Here is a 17,175-nt window from a genome sequence, read left to right on the forward strand (position 1 = left end):
GGGGTAGTTTGCTGGATCCAGAACAATAGTGTTTTGGCTACGTGATGTCATGTAATGAGGAAGATTGACTGAATGGGTTGGTGTTTAGATTTTTTTCTATCCTTCTGTCCCTAAATTGCTCTCATATTTTATCTGGGCTGATTCCACCCCACACCATGAAACTGGAGAATAAACAAATGATACTATTATTTTCCCAGGTTATGAAAGGATACTTCAAAAATGAAGAAGCAACAAGAAATACAATTGACAAAGATGGTTGGCTCCATACAGGCGACATTGCCAGAATTGATGAGAATCACAATGTCTTCATTGTGGACCGACTAAAAGAGCTCATCAAAGTAAAAGGTTTACAGGTCAGCAATAATTATACACTGCTCACTAAACTCTTCTGAACATTGTTCTACTCGTCATATTACCCAAATGAAGCCTAAGAGACCCATAATTTGTTAAATTTTTATTGTTAATATCTGATGAGTGTAAAGAAAAATTGCTCTATTTTTATTACAAATATACTTGCCTTTAAATATTCCTGTATAGTTGATGATCACCCAAGAAATAGACATTGCTTGTGCAGTATCCCTGTGGGCCAGGGATTCGATCCCGGGATTCCAGATTGTGAGTATATATATGTATCAGTGCATGAATGTATGCATATATCAAATAAAGGAAACAGCTGAAGGCCTATTGGCTCATGTGAGGCATTTATGTCCACGATGTAAATAATAGCTTGCCAGTTTCCTTAGTTCTATTGTTCTTATTGACACACATTTTCCTGAATTTTCATTCATTCATACATATATATCAATGATAAATGAAACATGTCTATAAATATATGAATGAATGAATGAATGTATGTATTTACAGTATCAATAAGAACATCAAACAATGGAAACTGCATAAGGCTTATTGGCCCATACAAGGTAGCGCCTATTTATATCCACGATATAAATAAGAGCTGCTTCATATAGACAGTAGGCCTTCTGCTGTTTTCTTTGTTTGTTGCGTATATACATTCCTTCGTTTATTGATACATTCATACTCAATATCAGGAATCCCTGGTTCAAATCGCGGACAGAACAGAAATGGTTTGGCACATTTCTTTTAACTTAATGCCTTTGTTCACCTAGCAGTAAATAGGTACCTGGGAGTTAATCAACTATTGTGGAGTTGCATCTTGGGGAGGGTCAGTAGTTTGACCTTGGGGACCTCGATACAAGTCTAAAGTATATGTGTACATATGCTACCTGGCTCTGGCAAAATAAATTATCATAATTGTTATTATTATTCTTTGATACATTCATTGTAGAATTGAATACATTATAGTTATTAATGTACAGAATCCATGTTTTGTAAATTAGATGTACATAAATCTAGTTATTCAACACAAATACGATAGTGAGTAAACTAGTAAGTGTAAAAACGATCATCTAGACATTCAAGGTTAGCACTAAGAGTCATCTGGCTCAGTCACCGTGAGTAGCTGATGCAAAGTCTGGTGTTGACAGCTCTGGCTGGGCAGCCACGTGGTTAACTTATACAGTGCACAAAACTGGTTACAATGAAGATACTCGGTTTACTTTTCTGTACATTTTGTATATACATTAATTATTTTATAAGGAAAAATATTTTTATTTATTTTTTACCATTCCATATTCAAGATGGTTTTACCATAGTCAAGATACACGGTATAGAGTACCTATGCTTTCCACAATCAACTGACTCAAATATGCCAGAAAAGAACAAGAGAAAATTTGTTAAACTTAAGCAGGCTTTAGTAAAGCCTTTAATAATGCTGTTTGTGCTTTTTAAGATGTACAGTATATGAATGGCTTTTCTAATTATCAATTCAAACAGTTATTATATAAAAGGCATTAAGCTAATTGGCTAATAGTTCAACATAAGTGATCTATTCCCTTTTTAACCCTTAAACTGCTCACATTGCCTGCAAGTAATAGGGACAAGTGCGCTAATCACCTGTGAGGAGATCAGATGTGCTGTTCATAATATTCAAAAGTCCTAAAGATTCTGTGTGGACATAATTCAACACTAGAGATCTACAGGACTGTAATCGCTTATTTGCCTCTTCTCTGGTAACCACTGAGCATATCTCTCCAGGATGATAATTTGAGTAAATCATCATTCTCACTCAAGTTCATCTAGAATGTAATTATTGTTGATGGAGGATAAAGAGTTAACATGTTGAACTTTGTTGATAATAAACTATAATAACAATAATAATACAGTATATAATAATAATAATAATAAATACATGATTGCAGTAAAATTTTAATGCCACTAATCAAGTAGCATTTCTATCATACAATGAATCGAGACAAAATTTGTAGATCATTGTGGAAGAGTTGAATGGATAAGCAGAGAGAAACGTTTGAACTGTGCATTAAGCATTATAATTGTATTGGTAAATGTGTTAGATCTGAAGTATGACAGACATGAACAATTAATGTTTGCTCTGTATAACTTTCTTTCAGGCATGAGATTTTATGAAATAAAATCATACTTAGCATTATATTAATCTCTGGATTATGTTATGGCAGATTAGGATTATATTAGTGTTCTTCTGGCGAGCTGATAGCAAGCTTACTAATTTCCTAAGTGTAGCTACACCATGAAGGCTATGCTGGTGTCCCAACTTATCCATAATCCTTACCATATGTACTACACCATTAACCACACATATTATCAGGGGGTTTTGAATATTGCTCTGAATGTCACTCTTATGCAGACTGGGTAGGTGGCTCCTCCCTTCTAATTAAACAGACACTGTTTATCTTTCCAAATTAACTCATGAAATGGCTTGGATATTTAGATCAAATTTTTGGGTATTGATAATTTTATTTAGATCAAATTACTGTATATCAAAATCACCTGCAAATACTTATTTCTTAAATTCTTGTTTTCAACAAGGTTGCTCCAGCGGAGTTGGAAGATCTAATAAGGAAGCATCCAAGTGTAGCAGATGTAGCAGTGATTGGTCTTCCTCATGAAAGGTCAGGAGAGGTACCAAGAGCCTACGTGGTATTAGTGCCTGGCTCAAATATATCTGAAGAATCCATTGCTGAGTATGTTGCTAGGGAGGTTGCTCCTCACAAACAGCTCTCAGGAGGTGTAAAGTTTATTGACATCTTGCCAAAATCTGCAACGGGAAAGACTTTGAGACGTGAACTGAGGGAAATTGCTCTTGCACAATAATAATTAATTTTTTTTATAATATATTTTTAGTGTTTGAGTTTGTGTATCTGTAGTTCACTGTCTTCCAATGCACTGTTTATTATTTTGTCACTAATATAGTAAAAGATCACTAATTTTTGTTCAGTTTTTATGAGTTTTAAGATTACACCTTTTTATATAGTAATGGAAGTACAGTACTGTACATATACAAATTATGTATCTACAAATAGTATTCCTTACAGCTATTATTCAGTTACTTTCAATTTTTTTTTAAAGATTAGGCATATATAGATATTTTACAGTGTACCATACAGCTATTATTACAGAGTAGCCTTCAAATAACAATGCAATTAGTTTATTTAAGTATATAGGTGTACTGTAATTACAAAATGTTATTCTTTTGTTTATAGCATTACAGGATCTTTTACACCTGATGACAGGGTCATCCATAAATATTCTCATGTGTCAAATGCTTCGTATTTTGTCTTTTTCCATATATTTCTGTTCGCTTATTCTGGAAATCTAGTTGGACTAGAAATTAAATATTTTATTTTAGCATCTACACATACAGTGGAACCTTGGTTCTCGAATGACCCTCTTGTAGAATTTTTCTGTTCTTGAGCTCAATTTCTTCAACAAATTTGACTCGGTATTTGAGGTTTGCCTCGGTGATTGATGATACATTTATGGGCTGACCGAGAACGTGGCGTGCTTCAGTTTTCCGCCTTGTGACAACTTCACTTGAATTCGTTGTGAAGAATTTCATTGTTTTTGTGTTTTTTTTTTTTGGGGGGGGGAGGTTTCTGAACAAAAAAGTTCATATTATATATCATGCCATGGATTCCAAGAAAATCAGTGGTAAAGTTCAACCTAAGAAAATAGTTGTGAGGATGACGATTGAGGAAAAACAAGAGATTCATAGTGAAACAATGTGATGTCTCACTACAGATAAGAACATAAGAATAAAGGTAACTGCAGAAGCCCTTTTATAACCACCCAATCTCATCCATATATATATATGTTTAACATACGCTTGAAACATTCAAGGAATCCTTCTATTACATTACGCGGTAATTGGTTCACGGTAGATAAGTGTTAAAACGTAGGGAAAAACAAGTGTCTATAGACAGATTCTTAGTAAGACAATTAAGCAGTGAGCCACAACCAGGTCCTAGTGGTATGCTTGCTAAACATAAGAGAGAGAGAGAGAGTTCTCCAGAAATGTCATCACTGCTGTTATAATGGAAGGGGACTCCCTTTCCAAACACTAACACCTCTCGTCTTCCCCATCCCCCCCTTCCTCACCATCTTCCATACGCCAACAAGAGTCCTCAGTAATGGTAAGATATACTTGTACATACTGTAGTACGAAATATAAGTAGTAGTATGTATAAAATGTACCTTTACATTAATATTTTTAGGGGTGTGGAATGGATTAATTCAATTTACATTACTGTATTTTTTATGGGAAAATTTGTTTCGGTTTTCAAATTTTCGGTTTTCGATCTTACTCTGGGAACAGATTAAATTTGAAAACAAAGGTACCACTGTACTAGTATAAGGCATGTTTTGTAATCAAGGCCATTTTCAGACCTAGGCCTAACATATACTTTTCCATAGATTCCATATACAGTATACTACTGTATATTTTAATCTTTTATTTACTTTTGTGCTCCGTATACATGTGTCTGATGCAAATTATTTGGCTTGGAGCTTCATTTTAAGTTGTTATTTTGCTTGTTATAGGATCATGATATTAATCCTTCTGTTATTTACCCACAAATTTATCTATACTTTAATGCATAAATTCCTGTAATTACACTGTTTTTTTATATATATTTTCACAAACTGTTTATGTGTTAGTTGTTTTGATAAACCAATAATTTTTTTTTTTAAACTAGGTAATTCTACCCTGGAACATGAGCCATTAATTATACTAATTTACTTGATGTACCCTGCTACTAGTGGCCTTAGAGTAAGCTTACTCTGTGCTACTTGCAGCCTTTACTGCAAGAAGACCTTTCAAGCTTTAAGATGTGGCCTCTTGTAATCATAACAATGCATAATAATTTAAGTTCAAATTTTCTATTCTGTTCAATAGAAAATTTAGACTACGGTTATTTCTTCAGGATGTCGATTATTGTGCATACAAGAGGCCACTTTGGAAGTTATTCTATAGAACTGGTAAGAGGAAATACTTCCTCCTAAGAGTAAACCTGTAGCATTGGAGATCTATTAGACTTACCATAAATGTACACATGCAACCTCTAAAAATCTGGATCTTGGCATTCCTTACCCAATCTACATTTTTTAATAATCCCATTTTCCAATTCAATTTTTGTGGGTTATCAAAATTTTCCATAATTTTCATGTAAAACTCAAAATTAAATTAAGCCACAGAATTTTACTTAAATATGCTCAATGGCATTACCAAGGCACCAACTGTTTTACTTTGTGCTGCAATCATCTATGATCATCTATGAATGCAGCATGAAACCCAAAATACTTGAAACACTATGCATGTTAATGGCTTTGCAAGAATGTAGGAACACCAATGTTATGTACTCTCACAAACCCAATGTACTTTTTGTATATAATTAAATAAAAAATATCTAAATAAGTGAACATTTATTATTATATTTTGTTTATTTATTTACATACAAGAAGGTGCATTGGGTTTGTGAGAGTACATAACATTGATGATTTTACAATCTTGCAAAGCCACTAACATACATAGCATTTCAAGCAGGTTCTTAATCTAATGGATAAGGTTAGAGTATTAGTAGGTACATTGTAACAAAATTAGAGTTCAACATTGGTAAAATACCATATTATAGGAGTTGCCACTCATACGCTAATTTTTCCCACGTTGATGAATTTCACTGAGTAGAAATGTTAATTTCAACATATGATATGATAAACATCTATCAGAAGAACCTTCAGTAAAGAGGTTTTACTACATCCTGGTATTTTTACCATGTCCCAACCTCTAAACCTTATTTTCAAATGTAGCTGGGTTTTCGCCTGAGTGATTGCCAACTTAAAATGTGAATAAACCATAGAATTTGGTTACAAATATGCTCAATGCACCAACTATTTCTCATAGTGTTGCATTTACAGTGTTTATAAAAATCTTTAAAAAATATCAGAACCATATGAAATGACATACCCAACATATACCCATATAAATGACAGTGTATACCCAAATTTTCCCTCCACACTATTCATGAATGCCAGTGAGCAAAATTTTCATTTCTACCTATGATATGATAGACATATACAATACTAGTTCTTTAGATAGATCTATTTTAGTAGAGGTTCAGTATATTTCTTACTTATAACCTACAAACTTTAAAAAAAAAAATTATATTGTTTTGATGTTGGGGTTAAGGCTTATCAACTGTACAAGGGGTGAGTGGCTTATTAAGGCCATCACAATATACCTCTCAGCATGTATATATACCCTATTGCTTTATATTTTTAATTTACACTTCTTGATGCGTGATGGCTTAAAGAATTTTTTTTTAACTAATTTAATACTACAGTATTTTCACTACATATTATTAATTAATATTGACATTGATTTTATTCTTTCAATTTTTTAAAGATGGTATTTTACTTAGGTTTATAGTTGCTATTAAAAGGTTTATCAATTTCAGGATACTGAAAAGATCTTCAATCTGTCTTGATGTACTGTAATAATCTCAGTAGGACCTGGGCTGTGTTATGTCTACATTTAAAGCTGTGAATGGAGTTTGTCTCCACCACTTCATTTCTTAGCACATTCCATTCGTTCATTATTCTGACAGAAAAAATTCTTTCTATTGTTTCTGTGGTTCATCTGGGTACTCAGTTTCATTGTGTCTCCTTGACTGTGTACTGCACATGCTAAATAGCATATTCTTGTCTGCCATGTTTATTCCACTGAGAATTTTAAGAGGTGATCATGTCTATCCTATTTCTTCTCTCTTCCAGTGATGTGAAGTTAAACTCTTTAGTCTTTCCTCATAACTGATATTTTTCAGCTCTGGGACTAGTTTGATGGCATACCTCAGAACCTTCACTAACTTCATTTTATTTTAACATTTTATTTAACAGGATAAGGACTCCACACTTGTGCTACATATTCTAGAATTGGTCTGACATTAATACAATGCTCTGAACAAATCTTAGTTCAGATTTCTAAATGCAGTTCTTATGTTGGCAAACCTTCCATGTGCACCTGATCATATTTGCTTGATGTGAGTTTCTGGTGACAGGTTTGGTGCAATATCAAATCCTTCGTCTCTTTCTCTATCCAATTCCAGGAGGATTTCCTATCCCATGTGATACTTGCATATGGCATACAATTCCCATTACAGTACTACTTGATGGATTATTTTTTAATATTGTCTAGGTTATCCTGTAGTTTCTTGCAGTCTTTAGTCATATTCATCCTCATAATTTTTCTATCAGCGAACATTTATTGCACAGGTATTCCTTTATCCATTAGAAGACATTCACTGTTACTTCTGCCTGTTTGTTTTTTTAGTTTTGTTTACTGGTCTGTTGTGGAGGTACTCTGACAAAGGCTTTCTGACTGTCCAAAAATATACAATCTGTCTACCAGTCCCTATCTTGTCTGATTTCAGTCCCTTTGTTATAGAACTCTACCAAGTATGTGAGACAGGTTTGAATAATCCATAAAACATACTGGTGTTGTGTTATGAAGACTTTAGATGTTCTACTAGCCTCTTTCTTACAGTATTTTCTTAGTCTTTTCCATCAGCTTGCATGATATGCAAGTAAGGGACATTGGTCTGTAGTTTAATGCCTCCTGTGTTTTGCCCTGTTTGTATATTGCCACTACATTGGCTGTCTTCAAACTCTGGTAGTTTTCAGTTTTCAGTGACATTTGATATAATGTAATAGTAAGCTGTCAACACAGGGCCTCTGAGCCTTGTCTTACTATCCATGGCGATATCTTATCTGATCCCATCGCCTTAGTAATGTCCAGCTCCGGCAGGTGCCTTCTTACTTTATCTCTGGTTATCTCAAAATCCTTCAATGCTACTTGGCTTGATTTCATTTCCTCAATTCAGGAACTTTTCCTTGCTCTATTTTGAAGACCTAGAATCTCCTATTGAGTTCTACAAACACTGCTTTGTCATTCTCAGTGAATAAGTTTTCTGTCCTCAGTTCCATCACTTACTCCTTAATTAACTATTCTTTTCCTCGTGATGCAGCTGTGAAGAAACTTAGGTTGGATCTTTGCTTTAGCTGTAATGCCGCTTTCAAATTGCTTTTCTGCTGTCGTTCTCAATGTGAGGAACTCATTCCTAATACTCTGGCACCCCTCTCTACACTGCTTTCTTTTATTCTTGTAGTTTTCATATCCTGATACTTGTACACGTTGCTTCCTCACATCCTTGGTTAAACCATGGGTTAGTCCTGTGCCATTCATTGTCTTTTATTTGGAGAGAGACAAATTTGCCTGCTGCCTCCCAAAATTTCTCATTGAAGAAGTCCACTATTTCATGTGAGGTCTTTCCACTGAGTTCAATTTCCTATGGTATCCTCGACAGACTGTATTATTTTCTCATACATTTCCCATCGATAAGCCAGCCTTCTACCTCCTGGTTGAACAGTGTGTCGGTGCTTCCACAAGATACTCAAATGGCATTACACAGTGACCGTTCATTTCTAAAGGGGAGTTCGAAGTTGACTTCCCTTAATTCTGACTCATTCAATGTGAATATTAGGTCAGGTCTGAGCAGTTAAATATTTTCCCTTATTCTTGTGGGGCCATTGACATGTTAGCTTAGGAATTTACTTCCCTGCCACTTCCATGAATTTAGCTTTACATGAATTGGTACTCCCTGTGGGGTTCCCTATTCTCCCAGTCCTTCTTATCATGGATTAATTTCCCCCCATAATTAAGAGTTGAGACCCATTGATGTTTGCAACTGGCCTTTACTATCATATACTTTGTGTATGCCACATTAGTGATTCATATTTTCAACCTACAATACTCAATTGTTGCAGCTTTGATATATGTTTCAATTTTAAAACTTAAAATGTAAATATCAAATTTAATATGGGCAATTTGTGACAGCTAAGTGTTCAGATGTATGTTTGTCCAACATAATATAACTATTTAGGTACATAACAAATTTAAAATAACTTTATTTAATAAATACAGTACAGTAGTTGACATTTTTAGAGAGGCAAGAAGTGGAAAAGGGAATGGGGAGAGAGATATTTGCTTTTATATATTACCTTCATCACTTTTTTCCCCCCACTTTTTGGACTGAGAAGTTGTCAACCTAGAGAAGATTGGGAATAGAATAGAAAAAGAATGGCAGATCTGAAAAATGTGCAATTATTTATAATATTTACATAAATTTACCTGAGGCCTAACTATCTCGCTAGATTCCTTGACAGGGACAGGAAGCTGGCAGCTTGTCTAAGGTCCCCACATTATTTCTGATGATTTTTTCCAGCTGGATTCTGAACTGCAGTAATGTCTTGGCATTTATGGTTTTTGGATGTAGGCAGTTCCTTGGGTTTATAACCTTATGGGTGAAAAATACAGCAAATTAAATATTATGCTCATTTACAGGTATAATATCAACATAGCATCATGGAAAGCCAGCATCACTATATTCCAGTAAATTATTCTCATTGCTTCATTATATTCCATAAATTATCCATATTAAATCATAGGAATTGATGTGGTGGTTCTTGAACTGTCATTAAAAAATTACCTACCTTTTTCACACACTTGCTGCCTACACTTTGTTCCTTGCTACTTTTCATACACTTAACACTAATCTCTCCTTCCTCTCACACTCACTACATCTGGTTATCTTCTTATTCTTGTTCTTCTCCTTTAATTTATCCTGAATCTACTTTCTTTAATAATCTGTCACTATGCATTAGCTCAACATGACCAAACTATCTCGGTACATACTATTCAGTCTTCCTCTACATCTTTTCATTGCAGTTTCAGTCCTTACCCTATCCTTCTATCATCACACATGTTTTTCAAATTTTCCATTTCTGCTGTTCTAATTCTTGGTTTGTTTATGTTTTGTAGTACGTACTGTACCAGCATCTCGGATCCTCACAGAAGGGTGGGTGCTACCGCTCGATGTAGCCCTCTGACCGCTTATCTATTCCTATATTGTTCTTCCAAACCAGGGCTTTTCATTGCACTGATAACATCACAGCTCGAGATTAGCTTCAATATGACAATGTATCTGTGACCTAATGGCAGTACAGTATTGGTAAATATATAATGGGCAGTTTTGTGTTACTGAATTCCTAGAATTTTGACTATACTGTGTGAGAGACTTTACATAAAAATAAAAATAATCTCTATTATTTTGTTTTACACTGCATATACTGGTTATAATATAGCTAGGTATATAATATCTGAGCTTTTGGATTCATATGTTTAACAGAATGAGAATGCAGTTTTATAATGTTAGAGGAAAAGAGATAAGTAACTTTGCTTAAAACCTTTTAATGTTCATAAGCAATCTGTGATTACAGTATATATACAGGAATTTTAAAGTGATTATACATTCCCTAATGTGTATCAAAATATTAGATTTAAAATATAATAAGTGAATAACACTAAATTATATTTTGAGCCAGTTAATAGATGTTGTAAAACTAGTTAATATACCGGAGATACATTGAACAGAGACCACATTAAAAACAAATATGGCAAAGCAATTTTGTGTCAAAAGTAAACAAACTTGTGGGATTTTAAACAATGTTATGGTGGTAAACAATGTTATGTTAATTAATTTTAATTAATGTAAGCATTTTGGCACTGCAGATAATATTATGGTAACGAACAATACTCTTGTGGTAATGTAAACAATGTTTCATTCTAAACCAGTATCAAGGCAATTAAAATAATGATGTGTCAACATACAATATTCTGGCAATACTGTATCAATATTGACACTACGTCAACAACAGTGTGGTAATGTAAACACTGATGTAGCTATGTTGACAATGTAAACAATACTGTGGGTATATAAACAATGACACAGCTGTTGACAACATTATAATACCTGCAAATAATAATGTGGTTATTTTGCATTACAGTGTATCAATCTGAACAATGTTGTGGCAATGTGAGTAATACTGTGATACTATAAATAATTTTGAGCAATGTAAATGTTTCAAGACATTGTCAAATCCTTGTGTGATAAGGATTACCCAGAGTGCAGGTTCGAATCCTCTTCACGGTTTCTGCTGATTTTCTCATTGATACATAACATTAATGTGATTTCTTCTTTCATTGATGCTTCACGTTAATGTAACTTCTTCTTTCATTGATACTTCACATTAATGTGATTTCTTCTTTCTCTGATACTTCACGTTAATGTGATTTCTTCTCTCATTGATACATCACATTAATGTGACTTCTTCTCTCATTGATACATCACATTAATGTGACTTCATCTTTCATTGATACGTTACGATAATGTGCAAAATCCGTGTGTGTTTGTTGGAGTAAGTGGATAATAGAATATTTTTAGGTACTGTACATAAACATGCAAGGTGGTAGAGTAAATAAAAAAATAAATTTATTTGCCAAACTCAATGCAAGTTTATTGAGAAAATTCAACCAGGATTTGAAGAGGGTTCATTGTCAAAGGCACACTGCTCATGAGTTCCCTTTCCTTCCCCAATACAAACCCACATGGTATTAAATATATTGTGACAAGGACTTTCCACTGATTACCAAGATGTCACTTTAAAGTTGTGCCGACCTAAATAGGTAAGAAACTCAACCAACATTTGTAGAAACTAATTGTAAAAAGGGACAAACACTATGTTAACCCTTCCATCTATCCTCTGGGAGTAACCTTTAGTTTGCTAGTTACTGTTAGGTTCTTTTTTTTTGGTAGTTTTATAATTATCATAATTTTGAGGTGTTGGGAAGAAATAGTTAGATCAGAACAAATAGAACTGGGCCTACAATGCTACCTTGAAGAATATTTATTTTCACTGAAAGACTTGGAGATATATAGCATCAATAATGGGAAAAAAGCTAGGTAGCCCGTGAAAAGCTGAAGTATGACCACTGTATAAAGTTGTCAAGGTTGATTGCTGATTGGCACATTTCTAGATGGATAGCCCTATTCTAAACATGTACAGTTTAGTGAAGTCAATTTATGTAATCGCAAAGTTACTGTTATGAATAAGTATACTGTATTTGTGTATTTGGATATACAGTATTGAAGGATTTGAATAGCTTCCACAAAATATAAATCCTTTTTTAATGCTTGTGAATTTTGATAGCAAATAGAAGTAATAAATACATATACATAGGTCCAACAAGGAGAGTCAGTAACTTGGGGAATTACAGTGGTGGTATATACAGCAAACTAGTTTGAAATGCCTAATGAGAGCACATTTTGAGATGCTAGGGGATGTTCTTGTCTTATTTATAAACCACATCTGCTTGAAAAATTAGTCTTAACACATTTTAATGGTGGTGGAAAAACATGAAAAGGGGTTTACTGAAATTGAACTGAAAACAAAAATAGAAAATTCACTTTTGCAAACAGAGTGGTAGATGGTTGGAACAGGTTATGGGAGAAGGTGGTGGAGGCCAAAACCTGTCAATAGTTTCCATGCATTACATGACAGAGTGCCTGGAAGATGGGACACCACGAGCATAGCTCTCATCCTGTAACAACACTTATTACTGACCACTGTATAAATATGTATAATATTTTTTATGTGCAAGGGCAGTAAATGAGTTGACCTGTTCATTGGTCTGGAGTCAGAACAGTAAACTGAGTGTACAAAAGATATACAAGCATACAAACCTTGACAGAACTGAGGAACTATTTACATAGTTCTATTTAATAGTACTGGTATAATAGTATTCTGTTCTTGAAAAAACTAGACTGAATGGTATGATCTTATATGTTAGATTCATATGCACATTTTTAGGTTAATCCGTACAATTTGTATGAATGTCCTACGATGGGTTGGGGCATTTATCAGCCAGTTGAGATTTTAACTTAAATAATTCTTCACTTGATCATTTGTATTTTGTAAAAATTAATTCAGTATGGACACTTTTTTTTTCTTGGCAGCTGATAAGTAAAAAGAACTTTTAACTTAGTCAGCTTTTGTTAGACTTATTTTGTATTTATCTTTCATGTATCTGTTTAAGGGAAGGCTGTTGTGTCTAGCTTTTTAATTTCAGTGTTTCATCTTGTTTTTTTTTTTATTCTTAAGGTCATGAATAAAAGTTATGCATAAAATTCACTGCACAAAAATATATAACTATTCAATATTAAGTTAATGATTTGATGCTCAACATTATAATTGAAAGATGGAAAGTAGCCTACATTGTAGGTGACTTGACTGATAAGCAGTACATTGTACTTGAAGATTGAACAGTAGACCTCCACTGTGTAAATAATTTTTAATTGAAGAAGTCAGGTATCTTAAAGATGACAATTATTTTTCTTTCAAAATAGCAAATTTCTTTTTTATACCTGTAGATACAAAAGAATAATATTGCACAAGTAGTATTTGTCTATGATGTTAAATTATATTTCACACATTCTCCAAAACTGAAATATATACTGTTGTTTTATTTGTTTGCAATGCAACTATGTAAATGCAATAATAGGTTAAGGTGTAGAATATAAGTAGTAAAGAAAGACACCCGTACCATGATTTGAACTAGACTTAAAAATAATGTACAAGCATAAGCATAACAGGAAGATGAAGCTGTGTATATTTTTTCTTTCATGTTCACTCCCTCACTTAACTGAAGTGTGGTGCTCCATATAGAACATAAGAAAATAAGAACAGGAAATAAGGCAACAATAAAATTCACCTGACTGGAACATCTGACGTATGAACGGCCTCCTGAGCCCATATGTTTAGCAAACATCTGATGTATGAATGGCCTCCTGAGCCCATATGTTTAGCAAACATCTGATGTATGAATGGCCTCCTGAGCCCATATGTTTAGCCACTCAAGCTACTATATGAATCGGCTCCAACATTCCTCTGCTGTGCATAGTGTTACTTTTACACCCATGTGGATGCCATGTGGATGACCACGCTTCCAGTCAGCAGTAGAGTACGGTATTCTTGTGCCCAGTGTAGACCTGCTTCGCATTCTGTAGATTATTTCTAAAATCCAAAATGACACTTCTTCCTCCACCTACTTATTTTTTGTTATTTAACTACGTATGGAGATGATATGTGGGGGGTATTGTATTATAATTGTATAATGTATGGTGGGCATAGGTTACAATTTTAACAAATATATTCACTACCTAGATTGTTTTAAGCAGTACTGTATTATTTGTAGAAAATATTATTGAAACAATAACAAGGATAATAAAAAATTACTTAAATAATTCTTATTCATAAAGAAAACAATAAAGACATTGTTGAAATATAAAATATACTGTAACTGTATTATGAAATCTGTAGTGCACTCAACCTCTTGGTCAAATCAAAACCTGATCAAATATTAAATTAAAGTAAGTCAACCAGGTGAAAAATATAAGCATATATAGATGTATATATGTATTTTGTATAAATACACATTATTATAGTAGTTATTATTGAGAAAATGCCTTGGTCATGGGTTTGCATAATCTCAGAGCCTCAGTGGATTTTCTCAGTGATTACTGTATATCACATTAGTGTGATTTTCTGTGTATTATTATAATTATTATTATTATTATTATTATTATTATTATTATTATCATAATTTACTGTCACCAGTAGATGATTACATAGTGTGGTCAGTTTTGTAATTATATTTAAAATCTTATTTGATTGGTTATTCATATCAATAGGGATTCAAAGGATACTTCCAATTATACTGGTTAAAATTATAGTAAATCATTCATGGCTAGAATGGGGCTTTATCCTTGTAACTATAAGCTTGTATCTGAGACAGTACAATAAATTTGCCCGCGCCCCCTGAGGATCCTCCAGATTCCCCCACACACCTTGCCCGGGTAGCAGTGCCATGCCTCCAGCACTTGTTTTGCTGCCTTGGGTGTGTTCCTGGTCACGTCTATGGTGTCATACTGAGTGTGATGTATTTTCTAGGTTTGTAGTCTGATGAGTGTGTATTTAGTATGGTGTCGAGTTTAAAGTTAGTCACCCTTTATAGTACAGTTTAATTGTTGAGAGATGCTATAAGAATTGTTAAAAAAAAAGTAATTTGTGCAGCTAGTTGTACTAAGGTGCATCTAGTAGTTAGTGTGTATTTTGTGTATATTTTTGTTATTTTGGAAGAGTATTTAGCAGTGTTTCTATGAAAAGTGTGTTTTGTGGTTTATCGTATAAAGCAGCACCCATTTACAATATTCTCCAGCTTATTAACCTCCTGCAAAAGTAATGCTTATTCATCTTGTAAAAATGTGTTGTCAGGCTACAGTATAACTTAAATCATCTGAATATTAAACATTTATATCTAACCAAATGCCTGTTTTGTTATAATTTTAGTAAGCACGATGAATATTAAATATAATGTCCGTTATTATACAATATTTCTATTAATTTGAAATGGCACAATAAAATTATGATGTATCGTACTATAATGTTGATGCTGCACATGTTTAAAATAAGATTTTTGTTAGCATATGTTTAGTGCTTGGAATTTTTGCCTTAAATTTTTGACTAAACAAAGATAATCAGATTCAAAGTAACAATTCGATGATGGTTGTACAGAATATGTAAGGAATACAGTGCAATCTAAATATCCAGATTAATTGGTATCTTTGGATATGCAGATGTTATGGATAATCACATAAAAGATTTAAAGATATAGTTTTTTGACAATTTTTTTTTATATTTTGGTATTTACCAGTATTTTGTCATATGTGCTAAAATATCTTTAATGGTGTTTTAACTGGAATAAACCAATTTTTACTATATGAAGGAAACTATTTAAATTTTGGTGTTATTCGTTTTAATATACATGTAGAACCTTCATAGTTAATGGGGTTAATCTCTATTAACTAGACATACTGTACTATGGGTAATGGAAGTGTAGAATCAGAAATTTATGTTTGGATAATACAAAAACCTGAAAACCAGCATTTGGAAAATGGAGGTTCCACTGTATTCCGTACTGTACTACTTAAGCGGGGAGGTGCCCAATAAACTAATTTCCTTTAATGGAGACAAAATCCTCAAAGCATATGCCATATACTTTCAGAAAGTTTAGGAATGATGGATTAGATGTTAGATCTGAATTGCAAGTCATGGTACACAAAGTCTAGTAAATTTTTTCTGGTGTGATATTAATCACATACAGACACACGTAAATATGTCTGCATAGTAATTTAAATAAAAGGTGACATCTTTTATATAACATTGTATTTTTAACCATATACGGTAATTCATTAAAGCTGAATTTTAATCTTACCAAGAGTTGTGTTGTTGTTTTAGATTCAGCTGCTCAGAACAAAAAGTTCCAAGTAGCACAGGCTATGGTGAGCCCATAGTGGACTTACCTGGCACAAGAGCGGGGCTGTAACTCATTCTTGTAACTGATTACCAAGAGACCTAATGGTCTTTTATACCCCTTAGTTTTTGTAATGGTGTGATGTGTGTGTGTGTGTGTGCGAGAGCTGGCACAACCTGTGGGTCAGCACAATATATGAATCATTAGAACATATATGGGCTGACAGAGGCTATTAGCAATTAAGGACCATTTGGCATACATACATTATTATTACCCCATTTTTATGAACGGGAAATGTTTCAGCCTGGAGGACAAAAAAAGTATGTACAGTAAAATAATTTTACATTATAAATAAAACTCATCCCTTCAGAATACTATACTGTAAAAGAGGATAATTGATTTTAAATGGAACCTTTCTCTCATGGGTCAGTTGGCTTAGGATCAACTATAGTGGATGGGTTATAGATTAGATGCCATGACTAGAACAGAAGGTCCATATAATGGATAGTTCTTGGACT

At 33.4% G+C, this 17,175-nt stretch overlaps 1 protein-coding gene across 2 annotated transcripts in view; it reads left to right on the forward strand.

The window, feature by feature from the left end:
• The window catches only part of LOC123760389 (uncharacterized), a 69,003-nt gene extending 52,439 nt beyond the window's left edge, over positions 1–16,564 (forward strand). For both annotated transcript variants that reach the window (XM_045746058.2, XM_045746059.2), the window contains 2 exons: positions 198–353; positions 2,926–16,564. In XM_045746058.2, the coding sequence (XP_045602014.1) occupies positions 198–353; positions 2,926–3,210 (441 nt within the window). In that variant the 3' untranslated portion in view covers positions 3,211–16,564. The remainder of the gene's footprint in view (positions 1–197; positions 354–2,925) is intronic.
• Positions 16,565–17,175: the final 611 nt, after the last annotated feature.

This window comes from Procambarus clarkii, chromosome 39 (assembly GCF_040958095.1).
Source record: "Procambarus clarkii isolate CNS0578487 chromosome 39, FALCON_Pclarkii_2.0, whole genome shotgun sequence".
Taxonomy (NCBI): domain Eukaryota; kingdom Metazoa; phylum Arthropoda; class Malacostraca; order Decapoda; family Cambaridae; genus Procambarus; species Procambarus clarkii.